General features: G+C 38.6%; 1 protein-coding gene across 1 annotated transcript; it reads right to left on the bottom strand.

Annotated features, from left to right (window-relative positions):
• Window positions 1-570: 570 nt before the first annotated feature.
• LOC149312090 (ubiquitin carboxyl-terminal hydrolase 44-like) lies at window positions 571-19,999 on the bottom strand. The gene is made up of 6 exons (XM_089523936.1): window positions 19,745-19,999; window positions 8,918-10,417; window positions 4,129-4,327; window positions 3,611-3,719; window positions 1,509-1,714; window positions 571-1,159 (listed from the first exon to the last, which is right to left on the bottom strand). The coding sequence occupies exons 2-6, from the start codon at window positions 10,340-10,342 to the stop codon at window positions 960-962; spliced, it is 2,139 nt and encodes a 712-aa protein (XP_089380062.1). The 5' UTR covers window positions 10,343-10,417; window positions 19,745-19,999; the 3' UTR covers window positions 571-959.
• Window positions 20,000-20,264: the final 265 nt, after the last annotated feature.

Here is a 20,264-nt window from a genome sequence, read left to right as displayed (position 1 = left end):
TATGGTCACGTTCCAGCAGAATCGCACTGGAGGACCTAGAGATTCCCAGAGTGACTATATTAATCTAATCTGTCAATCAAATCTACAAAAAAAAAGCGGCAATGTGAGGGTTCAACTGTATAACTCTAGATTTGTGAGCTTCGTGGCTGAATGGAGATTTGAACTAAGTCTCCTATAGATAGGGCAAGGAAGTTTGACTGCTTGAAACCAGTATGAGTAGGAGCTAATAGTCCTATGCGCTATATAACTAACACTGACCTTTGCATACTATTGAGCAATTGAATTGCCTTGCCCACAAATTTCATAGAGTCTGATTAGATGACTGGGACGCCATAAAAAACCTGGGATAGCAAAATGCCTTTTCTTGTGGCCTCTGCCAGTGCTTCAGCAATTGTGTGAATAAATCAGTGTAGTTTACAAAGTACCAGTATGAAGATTTGTATTTCACTTTTGTAGGACTCACCAGAGAAAATAAAAGTTTAAGTAGTATTGCAGAGATAGTACTACATTTGTTATAAAAAAATTTAATTCTGTGGAAGCAAGACAGATTCCTGCAGACACAGTCAATGGTAACACAAGAAACATTGTATAAAATGCACATTTTTAAATAAATTCCAGCATAACATAAAAAAATTGCTCACTGAAATTCCTCATCTATGTTTCCTAGATCAAAATATAGAAAAGCTGAAAAACAGCTTGAGGTAAGATTTAAAAATTGAAAGGGCATTTGTAAAAAATTAACTATATAGACATCCTAGTCACTTGGGAAGTTACCTAACATCAATACAGATTATACTAAACATTTTCCCCAAATGAATTTATTTTACAAAGTACAAAAGGGTATCAACACATTTTTTTTCACAAGACAGATTTAGTAAAATACTACACTTGTTTCAGTCTGTGTACGACTGACAACTCAACTTTTACTGTACATGGCAGGTTTTTGTTTTTGCTTTGGATTAGCTGTTACTCTCTGCACTGGAACAGTTAACCTCAGTATTTGGCTGTCTTCCAGATGGCAAGTCAAGATCTGATACTTGACAGTGCCTAACTGCCTGAGTAACTCGTTGGGTATAAAACAAAATATAAGCCTGGGCTTTGCATACTTCCTCCATAGTGCAGATGTTGAGCTTGGAATCATTGCAGTGTACCCAGAACCCTAGAAGAGAAAAAGAGAGTAATTTAAAAGTCACTACAGGAGATAAATTGCTTTTTTTTCTTATTTAAAAATAAAGAACAGTGGACTTCATAACAGTTTTTGAACATTTTATATAGGAATAGCTATATGTGTTTTGAACATTATTTACAAAAGGGCTGTAGGAGGATTTTGCACAGAACCGTCTAGATCAGCAATTGGGCAGCATTTGCTGCAGTCTTATAAAATCTGATTGAGCATGTCTTAAGAATTTGAAAACACTGCTTATGTGCAATTAAAATTCTTCTCAAAGGGTTAATGCATAAGAGCCAAGCTGAAAGTTGGATTTCACATTTAAAATCCTTGTTTGTACCTCCATCTGAATTGTAGCAATAGGCAGTGTAATGTCCTGAACCAAATCCTTTCCCATGATGCATCACCACAGCAGACAAGTCATAGATAAAGCATTCTGGTCCAAGGGACTTCAGAGATTCTCTGCAGCAATAGGGTTCCATGTTTAGGATCTGATCAAAGCTCACATGTACACCAATCTTTTCACGATGATTCCGTCCTGACCATCTTAGGGGAGAAAAAGTAATAATTCAAAGTTACCAGAGAAATAAAATCTTCAGTTACAGGGTTGTGGCTGAAACCATAATCTCTCAATGCAGCACAATTTAGAATCAGAATTGTAGCAGGGTTTCTAGGACATCTGTGTCCAACACTGTTCAGCAGAGAAATTCAGAAATAAAGTGTTCCTCCCCAAATTGACTGTCTCACTCAGTGATTCCCAAATTCTGATCCTCCAGGTGTTTTGGACCATCTCCCAGAAGCCCCAGCCTCGTAGCCAATGACCTAGGAATCTGGGAATTAAAATCCAAAACACCTGGAAGGCCAGAATTTGAGAATCACTGGTAGCCATTGCTTGAAGATTACCAAATAAAGGTGAGATGTCAAACTCTGTAGGGAAATAATTTCATTGTCAAAGTGCTCTTACCAATGAGATATGTTTCATAATGTTAAACAAAATCTGTCTTGTAACGTTAGCCCAGTGATTCCTGTCCTCGGGGGCAGTCTAGAAGTATTTCTCCTCTTCTATGTGACAGCACATGGAATACTTGAAGAGCTGTCATTTCCCCATTGCCTGTCAAAATACCTCCTTATACCCTGCTATGGGACTATGCCTGAACCATCTCCAGTTGCGTTTTGGTTCCATCATAACCACTACCTCTATGATAAATTTGGTGATTGATTCAAAACAGTTTCCAGAATTAAAACTTGTTCCAATGCCTCTACAGCACTGTTTGGTTTCTTGGTATAGTTTCCAAGACTTTTTTAGAGCAGAAGTGGGAAAAATACTGGACATCATAGAACAACATATGGCACTCTTAAGGCTGTTTTTTGCAGCAGTCCAAATCCAACTCAGAATGCTGCTTTTTCTGACAAAAAAAAAAAAAAAAAATGGGGAAAATTTATCTCTGAAAGTAGCACTTCTGCTTTTGAATACCAGTATGTTACAATGTCCTTTACACTGTTTAATATTTTTAAAATGCTTTTTTAAAACTAAAGTGAACCTCTAGGAACTTTTCCATATTTTTCCATATTTGGCAGTCTATGTGGACAAAATATCTTCTTATGCCCTACTATGGGACTATGGAGAATCTTAGGAGCAGAATCCTTATCCTAAGACCAACTGATGTGAGGGACCATAATTTTTTCCCCAGTGTGTCAGTGACTGGCACCATTTAAACCCATAGGCTACAGCTGTATTTCCCCTTTCCTGGGGGCTCACTGTCATCTGCACTGGATGGATAGCAGGGCAGTAAACTGTCTCCTCGGGCCCTCAGTTTTAGGCCTACTGTCCATTTAGCCACCATGATATTTTTTTTTGGGGGGGGGGGTATTGGCTTTAACTGTCCAGCTCTAGCATCCATACGTGGTAATAGGGAATACAATGGCTTGTACAATTCTAACATTTATGCTCAGTTGTACATTTTTGCTCTTTAAGATCTTTTATAGTTCTTTCATAGCTTTCCTCCTCATTATCCAACCTCCCACTTTTCACATACTCCTTTATATTGCTTCTCTGTTTGCTTTCTCTGCCCTGAAACCTCTTCAGCATTTGCCTTTCCAATTCTAAATCTGCTTCCTAATTTCAGCCAAACTGACAAATTTGCCATTCCTCACAGAAGCCAGACTACTGACATTGGGAGACCAACAACATTTTTCATTGAGCTATAGGAGCAAAATACTTAACAACATTTATGTCAGTTGAGATACTCTTTGCCAGAAGCTTCATAACCATTCTTTTAACACATTGCTGTACAGATAGTGAGCAGTACTAGATGTAATGAACATCTAGGTGGAATGTACATTTTGGCTGGAAACTCAACCCAGTTTAGATATATAGATCTTCAAAACATTCCATAAGATAAACTCTTATTTTCTTAATATATGAACAAATAAATAGTTTACCTGAATCGCTTAAGGTGTAACCGCAGAACTTGAGGTAGCTGGCATACCATAAGCTGTTTTTGTGCTTCTGAGAATATAACAGGTTTAGAAGAAAACTTTCTTCGTTTTTCTATTACATAAAAAAAAAAGAAAAGAAAAAAAATCACCTGTTCAAATTCTCAACAGGCAGTTATTTAGCAAAATCCTGGGTAAACAGTTAGTTTAGCAGGTATTCATTTTGGAGCAACCCTGTAAAACTTTGAAAATACAATAGGCTGCATAGTTTACACACTAGTGAGGTAGTGTGAAGAATGGGTGATGTAACAGTTATAAATTTCAAACAATGTTCTTTTTCTGGACTAATTATAATGCAAATTCAAAGTAATGTTCGTAACTGCTTGTTAAACATTTTACACAAGATGTATGTTTCTGACCACATTTTTAAGGTGTACAGGAAGTATTGGTGCTCTTAGCTAATGCTAATTCACACATTACATGAAAGTCAGATAGATGCATGAGTACATACTGCATTTACTCACTGTTGCACTGATCACAGGCATATATCTTTCCTTCCAAAGCTTCTGTTTCTGTAAACTTGGCCAACATTTCAGTCAACATGCATGGATACTGACAAGTTGTCTCCTTCCCATTACAGTGGTATCTTTCAGGAAATTCCAGTGAGAGATCCCAGAAGGGTTCTATGGTATTTGACTTATTATCACATGCAAGACATGTTACCTGTCAAGATAAACCATCATTAAATTTGAATCTCCTTGACATCCTGACTCCCCTCAATAAAACAGAATAACAAGTTAAATATTTTTTTTTAAATTACTGCTTCCCCCCACCCCCTTTGCCCTCCCCTTCCCTATTCTATCCTTAGAAAAACCCTTTCAGGTAGGCTGGGCTGAAAAGAGATTTGAGAACATGACAGTGTACCACTGATTTTTCTTAAGTTTCTCTATTTGTTGTTATGTACCTTCAAGTTGTTTCAAATTTATGATCACCTTATCAAGGGATTTTCTTAGCGTTTCAGAACAAAAATAAAAGTGTTCAAATGGGGTCTCAAATCACAAATATTTCCTTAGCCAGCAAAATAGAGACATCTCAAAGAGCAAAGAAACCAACAGGTATGGTGCTGTTTGTTGTTTTCCAGTATATTGATGCTGGATTTAAATAGTTACCAATACATATTTTCTAATCTGCTGGTTTGTGCAGTTCATTAATAAAATCACAAACTCCTTAAAATGAATATACACAAAATTTAAGTTTCCAAAGGAAGGTAAATAATGTTATGTAATGAAACCCACTATCAGTACTATAAGGAAATCCACCTTTCTTCATTGAACTCTTTTATGACATATACTTGGCTATTGTATTACAAATGGAGAGTGTATTCATATTATTACACCATTCTAAATGAAAATAGGCTACAGATACTCCCAAGTATATATAAAAGAATCATTATGTCAGCTGCATTGATCATACTCTCAGTGTGGGAAGACCTGTTTGCCAGATCAGCTGACAAAATATTGTTCAACCTGCACATTACAACTGCTTTGCAGAAATAAGCACAAATGGTTACCACCATGGAAGGATCTAATTCTTGACAGAAAATCATTCTGTAAATTGGATAACTATCTTTGTATCAAATGCCGACATGAACTAATATATTTTCTTCATGCTATAGCAATGTGGGAAAGGAAACGATCTACAGTGGCTTGGTGAAAAATAATCTCATTTACAGAGCAAGCTCAGTACATGGCCAGCTGCCACACACACATATTTGCTAGGTGCCAAAATATAATCCTGTCACCAATCCATAACATAGCTAACCTGAAGAGCATGTAATCTGCACAAACACTATGAACTCTTGCAACTGCATCAATCATTGTCTTTTCCATACATGCATGTCAGGTTTGTGGTTTGACTGCAGGCTGACAGTGCAACCTTCTAATAATGGTGCTGGGAAGATGAGGATCTATAGGTAAGTCTCCATATGATTACCATGACATCCCAGTGTATAACTCACAAACTTAATGAGGCAAATGATTTTGGACCCAGTTTCAGCTGGAGGACACTGCAAGTCCTGACAGTAAGGGCTGTTCGACAGTGGAACAAACTCCCTCGGAGTGTAGTGGAGTCTCCTTCTTTGGAGGTCTTTAAGCAGAGGCTGGATGGCCATCTGTCGGGGATGCTTTGATTGTGATTTCCTGCATGGCAGGGGGTTGGACTGGATGGCCCTTGTAGTCTCTTCCAATTCTACGATTCTATGATTCTAAGTAAATCTGCTGTCTGTACTCCCCTATTCTAACATTTCTAGACTTCATGAAGTGTAAATGTGCATGAGAAATACCTACTACACTAGTAAGGCAGGATGTCTTGTCCATTGGCTGTACAAAGAAGTCTTTCTCATGCCCATCAGGAGTAGCCCAAGTTTTAATATTTCAAAAGCTAGCAGATTTACTACTACAAAAATGTTATCCAGTGATTAGGTATAGTTAAGTGCATATAAAGCTTGAACTACCACAAAGATAAGCAATTAAATGCTTGAAATAGTATTAATACAATCTAGAAGTCAGTATGCCAGGACAAATGGAGTTATTCTGATACATAAATCACTGTTTATTCCAGAACATCAAGGTACTGTAAGTGGAGATACTCTGGAGTACAAATTTGGATAAAATGTATTGAAATCATTTTTAATCAGTCTTGCCACCTTAGGTTAAAAATAACAGTAAAGTGATCAAATAAATAGTAGCTAAGAAGGGTATATTAAGATATTGTAGTAAGACACTTTCCTGTACATCAAATATCAGATGCAGGTGAATTAAGTAAAGAGACTTTACTGGGTAAGAAATAGAAAAGCTACAACAGCTGCAGCTCCTTATTTTGCTGGCATGCATTATACAAACATCCCAATTCCGTGAGGGAAATTTAAGTCAGCATTGACCTGAAACCCCCTCCTGTTCCAGCTCTCAGTTACCCTGGTATGAGTCTGAAGTCACAGCAGGCTGAAATAAGTTGTGTAGGTTTGTAATATTTAAGATTTGTAGTTTATAAATAGGATAATTAAAACTTGCTTTCCTTCCCTGAACAGATTATAATTGTCTGATTATGCTATTTAATTTTATCAGCATTTAAAGCAAGTAACATAATTAGATCATATCTAGAAAGCAAAGTTAGTCTAGCGTATCCTGCTAGTAATAAACTGTCACTCACTGAAGCAAAAGGCCAAGACATCAGCTTCAGAAGATATTCATTTACAATTCTATACTACACTCGTCACTTACTGCTCTAATATGGTCATGTCACAGGATAATGCTCTTCCAGAGCATGATGTAGATATTTTGTCTATAGTTCTGCCTCTCGCATCCAACATAGTACTTGCAGGCTTGAAAAGAAAACTTCAACTACATTTGCCTTTAACATTTTTAGTTATGAATATTTAAGTGATTATGTCATATAAATTACTGGAAGGACTGATTTAAAGCAGTAAGCCTCAATTTCACTGATAAACTAAAATTAAGTTTGTAATTTACCAGGCCTTTTGATGTGCACAGGTTATGAATGTTGTTCTGTGCTGATTTTGTTGGCTCACTGTCATAGTTGTTTTTTTAATTGTTTTATTCCATTTCTTAGCTATCCCAGGAACTGAAAACTGGTGGTAGTACAGTGGACACTTGTTATATGCTGGGGTTTGGTTCCAAGATCCCCCGTGGATAACAAAATCCATGTATGCTCAAGTCCCATTAAATATAATGAGATAGCAAATGGAAAATCAAGGTTTGATATTTGAAATTTATACTTTTTTAAAAACATTTTCAAACTGTGGATGCTTGAATCTGTGTATAAAAAATCTGTGTGTAAGAAGGGCCAACTATATTCGAGAATTAGAACACTACAGACCTCTTTTTTGTAAGTGCATACTGCCTTCTAGTGGCGTCACCAGACTTTGTGACATCCAGCTACCAAAGGGATGGGGTGATGGCAGAGCAGTGGCCTGCCCTGGCCCCTGTGGCTTTGTTGACGGCCTGGCTCCCTCCTCAGGGAAGTCATGAGGGGCATATTGGTCCTGCTGCCACTGCCTCAGCTTCCCAGGAAGGAGACAGGTGGTGATGAATCCACAAGGGTTGTGCTCTGCCTTAATGTCCCTTACCGCCACCTTGGATCCTCTCTGGGGAGGGAGCCGGGCACAGTGAAGCCACAAGGGGCTTGCTTGCCCCTCAGCTGCAGCATACCACCTAAGCAGGGTGTCACCCCTGTGGGGTATCACCTGGTACAGTCCATAACCCCTGCACCCACCCATTGACAACACAGGTGCTTTCATCCAATAATGCAACACAAGAGAAGGCCCTCTAACAATATTAAGGCAGAGGCAGGATGGTATGGAGGCAATCTTTTAAAAGCATGCCAGGTAGCAGTGGTGGGAAAAGACCTTAGCTGGAATTAGATCACTATGAAAACAGATCCAGTATGGGACTACCAACCCAATGCCAGAAACTGAAATTGGAAGGGACTGAAAATCACTTTCAACTCAACATGCACTTCTTATTTTGGGACTGTTTTAGCCAAAATAACAGACACAGGGTACATACATTGTTTACAGGAAAATCATACTGTTTTTGTTTCGGCTTTAAATACTAATACAGTAATATACTACAGATGGAAGTCTGAGAGGATTTGATGTGCAACAAAAACAGATGGGAGGGCATGCAAACCACAGGGCATTTGCTGCCCAGCCATGATTGAGGTGAGCCAACATACTGGGCAATATATATGTTCAGCTTGAAAAGATACTGAATTCCCTTTAACTTGCCCTTTAAATGGTTGTGTGCACTGCCAGACGCTGGGATACCAAATTGTTTCTCTTCATGGCCTCGGAGGTTTGTGCCCCTAACACGTCTCTCAAATAAAAATAAAATGAAAAGATACATTTTTCTTAAAAAAAGCACTGCTCACATTCCCCTTAAGGGCTATTTTAAAATACTGGTAAGTGTTTTGAAGCAACGTTGAAGTTTTTAGAAAACCTTCCAGTTTAGATATAGGGCAGGGCTAAAACAGCTAGAGGGGGTAAAACCCTGGTGAAAGTGTATATGTGTGCATGTATGTGTGTGAGAGAGAGACAGTCATTTTTAGCAAAAAAAAATTTTTTTCAACAAAGGGCTGCTGTGGGTAGTAAAAGCTACCATAGGAGCCACATTAAACCTCTATTTAGCACTCCTCCCATACCTTACGTACTTCTAACTCATTTGTTTATCATTATTAATTTACTTCAGTCTTTTAAATTATTTCATAGCTTTGTGAACCCACACATACACACCATACCTGACTTAAAAGCTGCCCATGAAAAATGGTATTAACCACGTTCAAAACCTGCTTAATGAGTTTCTTTTGAGAAGTGGGAATGAGGGCTGGACATTTTGTGCGAGCCGTCTCCAGTTCTTGCTGTACTTTATCCAAAAGTTCACAAAGAAATTCCTGAGCATCTTGCTGAGCATAACCACGAAAGGCTGGGATGAGTCTCCATACTGAATGGAGCATGGCAAAAGGAGACACCAAAGCCCATTTGCCAGACCACATCACTTGAAACAAAGTATGCAACTCATGACAGAGAGAGATGTACTTTGAGCTTGGCTCCTTTGGTTGAATAAGTTCCATATTTCTATTATTTGATGCTCCCCCGCTTAAGCCTGATGACATACTAGATCGCCTTGCATAAGATGCCTTGCCTTTAATATGGCTTTTGTTCAAATGAAAAATAGAGCCAGCAGATGGAAGATGCTTAGAAGATGATCTTGTTTTGCCATTGGCCGCAGCTGCTAACAGTTCTTGAGTTTGGTTCAAATCAAGCTTTAAAAAACATTCCCGAAAGATGAGCAAGTGACTCAATACCTGAAGAATAGAGTTCATATAGCATGTATTTCCCAAGTTTCGTAATCCTGTTACACCAGGAGTCATGGTAGGCCTTCGTTTAATTGGAGAGTCACTAAATTTTTTTAATTTCACTTCATCTGAGGTAGCTGTTACTTTCAACTCTACTGCAGAGTCTATATTTTGTGACATTTTTAGTGCACAGAGTGGAAATTCTGAGGATTCTTTATTTTGATTCTGCAAGCGAAAGCTCTTTCTTGGAGGCATTTTTTCCATTTCTTCCTTCAACTGCCGTTTTCGTTCCTCTCTTTTCTTCCTAGCACTGATTCTTCTTTCTTCTGCCTCTTCCCTTAACCTCTCTTCTTCTAGAATTCTTTTCCCACTTGGTGTCAGTTCAAACCAAGATCTAAACACTCTGCCCATTAACGCATGCCTCCTGTGCCACAGAGCTGTGAACATACGGTCTTGATTACGAAGCAGAGCTTGAGCATTATTATGGGAAAGATCATCACTTGAGCCCATTGATCGCAAAGTCCTGCCACTGCGAGTAGTGCAATCATAGTTTTGGCTCTTGATTGCACTTAATGTACTTCGCAAGAGTTTTAAGTCACCAGTCGCATTATCATTAAGAACATAGTCATCACAAAGGTAGCAGAAAACATACAGTTCATTCACTTCCAATGCCACTGGATGATTACTTTCTTGAAAGTGCTTTAGTGCATGTTCTTCAATGTATCTTCCACAAGCAACATGTGAGCAACTCAGGCAGGCCCATACAGATTCTGTAGTATTGCAGACCATGCAATGCCATTTGTGAGGATTTACAATGGAATGATCTTGGGCAAGTCGCAGACGTCCTACATGCTTACATTTATCCATTGTCAACACTATAATGCTGTCGAAATACTATAGAAATGCATCATCTAACCAGTTTCCTAGTTTTTGCATTGTAACCTAAAAGCAGAAAAAAAGAAATAGTTTCATTTCCTTTTAGCGTCACACATTTTATAACAGAATACATACATTTTCTCATTAATTACAATATATTAAGCATTATAATTCTATCACACTAAACTGTTCCAGATTTCTTAATGGAAAAGCGCATAATTAATCCTTATTTTCATACAACAGCTTAGATGAGCATAAAATGTCAAGTTTCAAATTCTTGAGTCTGATCTGTCCTGCAGAAATAATGCAGTGTGACACTGCTTTAATTGCCATACCTCAGTGCTATGGAATTCTGGGAATTGTAGTTTTGAAATATTTAGCCTCTCTCAATGAGTTCTGGCTCCACAACAAAGTACAAATTCCAAAATTCCACAGAAAGTAGCCATGAGAGGTAAAGCAGTATTGCTTCTGCAATGCAGATGCAGCCTAAGACTTGGGCATAAGAACAAGAAGTTGACAGTAATTGTTAAACATACTCAAATTTACAATTACCCAGAAAGAATTCTATTCAATAGCAAGGGTTTCATAGTAGGCATTTTTATATTGTTGCTGCTTTTATGATGGTGGTATGTTTTTAAATTCTGACTTATGGTGACCATCAATGCGTTTTCTTTGTATGATTTGTTCAGAGGGAGTTTGACTTTGCTTTCCTCTGAGGCTGAGAGAGTTTGACTTGTCATAGGCCACCCAGTGGATTTCCATGGCCAAGCAGGGATCTGAACCCTAGCTTCCAGCATCCAACATTCAGACCACTATACCACACTGCCTCTCTGGCACTTTTATATAGATACAGTATCTATGACTTCTCCCTTCCTTCGTGTTAAGTCACCACCATCACTTCACAGAATGTGAAGAATATCTGTTGCATAATAATATCATGCAGAATAGCTTTTTCAAGACACAGAAAAAGTGGCCCCAAGCCTCTTACATGGATCTTAAGGTACCAATTATCTGTACAATTAACATAAACCAAATATTGCAAAGGCAGAAAGAGTTGGGAATAGGAAAACGGGGATTATTCCCCTGTTCTGTCCAGATTTTTTCTTAATTTCTGCATGAAGGACTATATAGCAGGCTTATGATAAAAGTTAATACACTGCATCAAACCACATTATAGTTGTAAACATTATACCGGTAGTTGTAAACTGGTGAACAGAATAATTTGAGCTAAAGAAACTACAGAAGCATCTTGTTTTACTTATGTTGGACTCGCTGTGTAGGAAGTAGGTGTAGTTCTATGGCTCCCCAAGAGTTCTTTCAGTGCCAACACTGGCACATATGTTACTGCTATAGCATAAACTTCACTGGTCGTAAATGAAACATCAGATGGTACACAGGAGAGAAGCATTCCAGCCCTTCATAACCAACAGTAGGCTCAGGCACCCAAATAACTTATACTGCCCCAGCTCATTTCCAGCCCCAAACTGCAAAGCAAATGCAAATAGTGTCCTGCAAGGCTCCCAACACAAGTTAATTCTTTTTCATGCCACTAGACAGTTGTTAAACATTTGGCCATGATGCTAACAAAGCCTCCAAAACTCATCTGCCTGGCAGTAGCCCAATTCACTACAGAATAGCAGAAAGAGAACATCAAGGCAGCTCTGCCTTGCTTGTCCCACACAAGATGCCACTCTGAACTGCCACTATCAGGAGAAACTGTTGTGGTGTGCCTTCAAGTTATTTCCAACTTATGGCCACCCTATCAGTTTCCTTGGCAAGATTTGTTGAGAGGTGGTTTGCCATGGCCTTCCCCTGAGGCTGAGAGCGTGTGACCTGAATACAGCCCTTTTAAAAAACAAACACTATTATGCAGAGGTAATGATTCACACAAATGGCATCTATGCATAAGCATGGTTCAGCTTCAGCTCCAGTATCAATATTGCACATTCTTTAGCCATGTAAAGCTCTTTATGTAAGCATGTTTTATGTTACTCAGCAGATAAGGTGCTGGCATGGTGAAGTGGCTGGAGCCTTGGCTGAGACGCTGGAAATCCTGTTTCAAGTCCTCACTGAGCTTAAGCTTAACTGACTCAATTAGGCATGTTTGAACATTTGCCTTAGTTTACCTGAAAAAATAAATTAACGTAACAACAATAAGTTCTATTTAATAACTTATGGCTAGTTCTGAAGGTGGTCCACTGAAAATTACAAGGATGGGATACATAAAATTTATTACACCTATAGTTGTTGTTGTGTACCTTCAGGTAGTTTCTGACCTAAAGTGACCCTATGATAGGGTCGTCTTGGCAAGATTTGTTCAGAGCAAGTTTGCCTTTGCCTTCCTCTGACTCTGAGAAAGTGTGGTTTGCCTAAGGTCACCCAGTGGCTTTTTATGGCCTATACATCACCACAAACTGTAGAGATGTAAACTACAGTACGTAGTACATGAACATGATAGAGAAACATGAGACAACACAAACTTTTTAAGCCTGCAAGTGAGCAGCAGCAATGGGTCTGGGAGCCAATTTTCTGCCGCTAAGATCATCCAGAAGCTGCACAGTCTGCCAAGGATTTGGCTTGGATAAACATGGAGTTTGATGTTACACAATAGTGGGGGGAGTGCCTTGAGAGCTATTTTAAGTATTGAATTATGGGTCCTGGAAGCTTCCAGACAAGGGAATTGACACTTGGGAGGGAGAGAAAAAGGCCATTCCAGGGACTCTGGAGGGGGGGGGGGGGAGGACCACAAAAACAGCCTCAGTAGGCCACACACAGTCCAAGGCTTGCCTTTGTCCACCCCTCCTTCAGCCAGACAAGCAATCCAGTGAGTCCAGCCAAACTACTACAAGATGCTATTGGGTTTCTTTAGTTCCACTTACTCTGTTCATCATTATTACCTACTTATACCTATTGAGATCCAGTATATAAATAACCTAGCTTGATGCAGTGTATTAAGTTTTATCATAAGTCCCCTTGCTATGTAGTCCTTCAAACAAAACATTTTTTAAAAATTCCTAGAGAACAAGAAAAAAAAAATCCAATTTATGCAATACAGTTGGCCCTCCATATTTGTGGCTTTGACTTTTCCGCCTTTAATTAATCACAGGCTTGATTAATATGTTCTCTATAGGAATCTCTAGTCCTCCACCACAATTTTATGGTCAAAGTCTGGCAGTTCTTGACCACAGAATTGCCTTGGAGCACCTAGAGATTCCTAGAGAGTTGTTCTTTTTTTAATTTGTGGTTTTGCCACTTTCACAGGGGTCCTATGCCCCTAATCCCAGCAAATGTGGGGGGTCCACTGTATTCCATTTCCAAAAGAACAACTCCCAACCAGGGCATGTAAGGAACAACTTTTCCATGTTATCTGGCTCCAGCATCTATTATTCAGAGATATGATAGTCTGAACCTAGAGGTTTGATTTAATTATCATGATAATACCTTTTAATAAACTTTTATTCCATGGACTTAAATTATTTTTAAAAGCCACATAAGCAGTTGACTATCTCTACATCATATAGCAGTAAATTTCACAAATTCATTAAGCAACTTGTAAAGTAGCTTCTTTTCTCTGTCATGAGCTACTAAACCACACCTGCACAACTTGGAAGAAGGCAGTGGCCAAAATTAAAATTGCCAAACTTCTTTGGGCCACAGATAGTTTTTAATTAATTATTACTAATTATTTATTATTAATAATTAATTGCTTTCATTTACTATTACTAATTATATATAATTAATATAATTAATAATTAATTCCATCTGCCGCTGCCCAGCTCTTTCGCCGAAGAAGGCCAAGCAGTGGAGGAGCTTTGAGCAGGATGACCAGATGTCATAACCAGAATGGAGGAAAAGAAACCATAGAATGTAGTACATTCAAGAAAAATGTAGGGCACTGCAATATAAAAGCTAACAATAATAATATAAATTCACAAAATGTATAAATATAAATGCACAAAAATACCTTCTGATGCCCCCCATGCCATTGTGCCCCCCTCACCCCGTGGCAGCCCCCTCCTTACTTATAGGTGGGTCAGCTGGAAAAGCACATCTCACTCCAGAGTCCAGAAGATAAATATAAGTGAGAAGTTTGCACTCTATATCCTTCTATAATAATAGTAACAAAACTGAATAATGGTAATAGCATATGGGCCACTTAGGTCCAAAACACACTGCAGAAATAATCCACTTTCAGACCGCTCTAACTGCCATGGCTCAGTGCTAAGGAATCCTGGGAACTAGTTTTATCAGACATTTAGCTTGCTGTGTCAGAGAACTCTGATGTCACAACAAACTACAATTCCCATATTCTCTGGCACTGAGCCAGAGCAATTAAAGCAGTCTTAGACTGCTGGACCATACTTTTTAAAAATAGTCCAGATTTAAATGCTGTTTTAAAAATTCTTTCTCTCTCCCAGCTATGAGATAGTTGAGAGGAAATGAGAAAGTGTTGGGGGGAGGGACTGCCAATATATTAGATGATGCATTCCAGGGTATGTATAATTTGCAGCCAAGTAAGTGACACACTCTCAGCCTCAGAGGATGGTAATGGCAACCCCGCTCTGAAGAAACCTTGCCAAGAAAACCCTGTGACAGGCTTCCCTTAGGGTCACCATAAGTCAGAACAACTGGAAGGCAGACAACAACAATAGCAGTAACACCCCTAACAAGGCTTAAGCGCATTTCACAACTCTACACACCAGGCTGTCATCATGAATTTCACAAATTCATTATGCAACTTGTAGTTTCCTTTTTGTCATGAGCCAGGACTAGACAATTGGTTTCCATTGGGTGACTCCCAAATTTAAGTACTATAAAGAATTTCCCTCTTTCCACCATTCATTCTTAATTTTATCAGCCTCTTCTGTCCTATCTCACTATCTAGTCCTCTTTTTTGTTAATGAAGGGGCTTCAAATCCTTTCCCCTCCCCTTAGAGGGAATGCAGTCCAACCAGAGAATGTGTCAACAACAAAAAACCTGCTAATTATTGATGAGATAATTCTTCTGAACAGTTAAGCAAAAACATCTATAAACCTCCTGAATTTCAGTGACTTAAAACAGGCCTTATAGTGATTTGCTGGACATTACTGGGTTATTATAAAAAAACAAGAATACTCCACTCTTTTAAAGATGAGGATACCCAGCTCTTTAGAACCTTGTACATAAAAGCCAGCGGCAATTTAAAATGTAGTTTCAAGAGCCCTGAATTAAATAATCTTGCTTTACATCATTTCACCCTTCCTAGTGATTTGCCTAGTTATCTTGTTTTATTACACAAAGAATGAGAAAATGTTCATTCCCTCTTTCTCTTCTAATTATCATGCAAGCCACATAAATCAAGTGTTTGTAAAATTTAGTGGCAAGCAATTGGATTTTAACATGTCTTATTAGGAAAATAAGCCCTAAAACTAGTCAAGAGAATTTAGGAAGCTGTCAAGTGAATTCAAGTTCCTATCATCAGTACCAATTAATATTTTAAACTATTTTACATAAAGAGCAAGGCTTTCACAAGGTGTTTGTTGCAGATATTTAAAGGACAATGCATTAAATTAAAATTAAACATTTTTTATTTTAAAAACTGTTTTTTTAAATTGAAAACAAATGGTCTTGTGTGGTGGCAAACTTGTCTACACTCTGACCTTTGAGTGCCTAACTCAGAATCTATCACTATCTGCATCCATATGGTCTATTTTTTTCTGTGTCTACTGCCGTGTAATATGTCCAAGACCCAGTCTAATCTTGGAAGTTAAGCAGAATCAGGCCTGGTTAGTGGACAGATGACCAACAAAAACTAGATGTTATAGGCTATATTTCAGAGGAGGGAACTGGCAAAGCCATCTCTAAATATTCTGTGCCTAAGAAAACCCTATGAAATTCAAGGGGTCACCCTAAGCTCACAGACGACTTTGAAGGTATATGTGCATGCATGTGTGCGCATGCACACACAGAGACAGAGCTGTCCCCCGAAGAGCTATCACAGCTGTAATACCTATATAGCACCCCTAGATGTCCATGGAAGGGCAAGTGAATGCTATGCAAGTGTGTTCTCTATAGTGTTGTAACAGAAAGTGAAACAAAAGTAAACACTTAAGTTTAAAAGTAAACATTTAAGTTTTAGTTTAATAACTAGACCAGTTTAGTTTAACAACTAGATTAAGCTCATTCAGTCTGGACTTATCCAGACTAGACTAGACTAATTCAATCTGGATTTAACTATACGTAGAGAGATCTTGTAGCACCTTTGAGACTAACTGAAAGAAAGAATTTGGCAGCATGAGCTTTCGTAGACTTCAGTCTACTTCCTCAGGTGCATTTGGTCCAAGATCTCTATTTGAAAATTCCATTAACTATTCCCACCAAGAATAGGTTTCTAGTTCCTCGACTGAATTCCAAATTAGTGTTTTAGTTGTCAGATTTGCACCATTGTTAAAAAATGTGAAGCACTGTCAAGGGAAACTTGATTTAAATCAAATTAATCTACATAGCTCATAACCATGTCCCAATGAATTCAGTTGGGTATACCCTCAATTAAATCAGGATTTGATTTTAATTACTTTTTGAAGGACTCAATTCTAACTACCGTATTTAAATCACTGTTTACATCACTAGTAAGAAAGTGTCTATTTAATCACTTTTCATCAACTCTGTAATTGTTTAATATAACTTTAATACATTTTAAGATATCTTGGTTTAATTTGAAGACAGGTATACATTAATTTATATGCTGAAAACATCATAAGAAAAGCAGAATTAGAATCAGAAAAAGGAGGAGTTAAGATAGGAGGAAGGAACATTAACAACCTAAGATATATGAATGACACCGTATTATTAGCACAAGACATTCAGGAATTGGAACAGTTAATAAGGAAGGACAAAGATGAAAGTGCAAAGGCAGGTATGCTGCTGAACATAAAGAACACAAAAATAATGACCACAGAAGAAATACACAAATTCAATCTAGACAATGAGGAAACTGAAATACAGTGGGACCTTGTTATCCACTGGGGGTTGGTTTCAGGATGCCCATGGATAACGAAATCCGAGGATGATCAAGTCCCATTAAATATAATGGCATAGTAAAATGGTGTCCCCTATATCAAATGGCAAAATCGAGGTTTGCTTTTTGGAATTTATACTTTTTTGGAATATTTTCAAGCCATGGATGCTTGAATCCGTGGATAAAAAAAATCCGTGAATAAGGAGGGCTGACTGTAATTAAAGAACTCCCTTATCTAGGATCAAATGTTGACCAGAATGAAGACTGCAGTCAAGAAATAAGAAGACTAGGAATGAAAGAACTGGAAAAGGTACTGGAGAGTAAAAACATACAACTGAGCACTAAAGTTAGAATCGTTCAAGGCCATTGTATTCCCAATTACCATGTACCGATGCAAAAGCTGGACAGTGAAGGAAGCAAGACAGAATGAAAATCAACTCCTTCAAAATGTAGTGCTGGACAAGAGAACTTAAGATACCAAGGACAGCCAAGAAGACAACTGGGTTCTTGAACAGATCACACCAGAGCTCTCCCTGGAAACTAAAATTATCAAGTTGAGACTATGGTACTTTGGCCACTTAATGAAAGGCACGGATCACTAGGAAAAAACAATAATGTTAGAAAAGATGGAGGGTGAAAGAAATAGAGGAATGCCAGAAACCAGATGGATAGACTCAATCAGGGGTATTATGGGCAAGGGCTTGCAGTAACTGAACAAGGCAGTGAAAGACAGGGATTCTTGGAGATGCCTTATCCACAGGGTCCCCATGTGTGGGAGCCAACTTGAAAGCAGCTAACAACAACAAAAACGATGACAAATAATGTAGTGCTATAATCTCCTTCATTCTCCTCCTGGGCTGCTCCTTCTGTTCTTGCTACTCACACCCCCATCCCCAGGCATGCACTCTTTCTCTAGGCAAGACACACACACACTTTCCCCACCATGTGTTGGGGCACAAGATTTAATGCCATTTAAACAGGACCCACGTATGCTCAACATTTTGTAAATAATGGATGAAGAGAAAAACAGATAAATATGTTATAGACTATAGAATAATAGAGGAGAAGAGTAAGTTTCAAGATAGAACAATTGTATATAACAGTTATAAAACACTTTGACCCCGGGCCTTTAAGATGAATGGGAAATTATGTATGTATTCATTGACAAGTTGCAATTTTTTTTTTGATAAAACAAGTTTTAGGAAGAAAGAACCAAGACTAAGAGAAATCTGCAATTGGACACTGAAATCAAGCTTAAAGAAGGTGTAAAGAAGCAGTCAAGAAATCCTAAAAAGACTAAGAATGGGGAGGGCAGCTATGACAGAACTAGAAAAGATTCTAAAATGTAAATACATACAACTGAGCATGAATATTAGAATCATACAAGCCATTGTATTCCCTATTACCATGCATGAATGTGAGAGCTGGACAGTGAAGAAAGCGGATAGGAAGAGAATTAATTCATTTCAGATGTGGTGCTGGGGAAGGGTGTTGAGGTTACCATGGACAGCCAAGAAGTCAAAACAAATGGGTCCTAGAGCATACCAAACCAGAAATCTACCTGGAAGCCAAGATGATTAGACTGAGGCTGTCATACTTTGGCTGCATTATGAGGAGGCACGACTCACTGGAAAATACAATAATGCTAGGAAAGGTGAAGGGAAGCAGAAAGAGAGGAAGGCCACATGCAAGATGGATGGACTCTACTAAGGAGGTCATGGGTATGAATTTGCAGGACCTGAGCAGAGCAGGGGAGCATAGGGAGTCTTGGAGATGTCTCATCCACAGAGTCACTTTGGGTTGAGATCTACTCCAGGATGGATAACAACAACAAAATGAAGGGTTATAGGGAATAATGTGAAAAATGTTAATAGCATTAGCAAGTACATTTCTATATCGCTTATCAGTGCACTTTCTATACTGCTTATTAATGCACTCAAGCACCTCTAAGCGGTTTACAATGTGTGCAAGCTAATTAAGTTAAGCATGATGGAATATGAATATTTCAAATCTATTTGTGTGAAAATGTAATAAATATTACTTTATAAAAAATAAAAAATAAAAAGGACCCATTTAAAAGGAATTTATACCCAGACCCTTCCTCCTTGCTCAGACCTACTCTATCTGCACACAAATAAGCTACTCATTAAACTTCTCTATCTTTGCACTGAGGGAGATGAAAGATAAGGGAAGAGGAGGAGAAGGGGGCAGAGAGTGCACTTCAGAGGTACCATCTACACTGTCCTGTCCAAGGAAGGAGGGAGGATGAAGCAGCTAAGAATGGCAGCTACCCACCAGAGCCTCCTCTAGTGCAGAGAAACACCCACCTCCCAGTGTGATATCAAAGCAGAGCAATCCCTGTAGGTGGCTTCCCTTTACAAACAAACACACACACCTCTTTTTCTCCTCACATTTCTTCTTCTGCTGCTGCTTCCTCCTCCTCTTCCAGTTTCTCTTCTCCCTTCCTTTTCCTATGTGTGCAATGCATTCCCTTCAAATCCCGCCCCTTTTCTCCATTTGCAAGACTTTGCCTCTTGAGGCAGCTGGGCTGGCAACTCAGAAAGAAAGAAATCAGCAGCAACAACCTCAGAAAAAAAATTCATCTCTGAATGTCTTCTCTTTACTATTATTATTATTATTATTATTATTTCCTTTCCCCCCTTGAAAGCACAACCTCTTTCATTCCCAGAAGTGGCCACATTGTTGCACCACACTCTTAAATAGTGTTGCTATTCCAATTTCACTGCTCTGGCTGCCTCCTGTTGCATTCTGGGGTTTGTAGTTCAGTGAGGCCAAAGAGCTCCCTGGCTGAGAATTCTAAATGAAAGATGCAAGCTTGAGTCAAGCGTGAGCCCCTGGCTAGTATTGAACTCGCAACCTTGTGGTTTGTGAGCGAGTGGCTACAATACAGGCAT

Source organism: Sceloporus occidentalis, unplaced genomic scaffold (assembly GCF_023333645.1).
Source record: "Sceloporus occidentalis isolate IW3139 unplaced genomic scaffold, rSceOcc1.0.p SCAF_5, whole genome shotgun sequence".
NCBI classification, from domain to species: Eukaryota; Metazoa; Chordata; class Lepidosauria; order Squamata; family Phrynosomatidae; genus Sceloporus; species Sceloporus occidentalis.
This window is presented reverse-complemented; position numbering and strand designations above follow the sequence as displayed.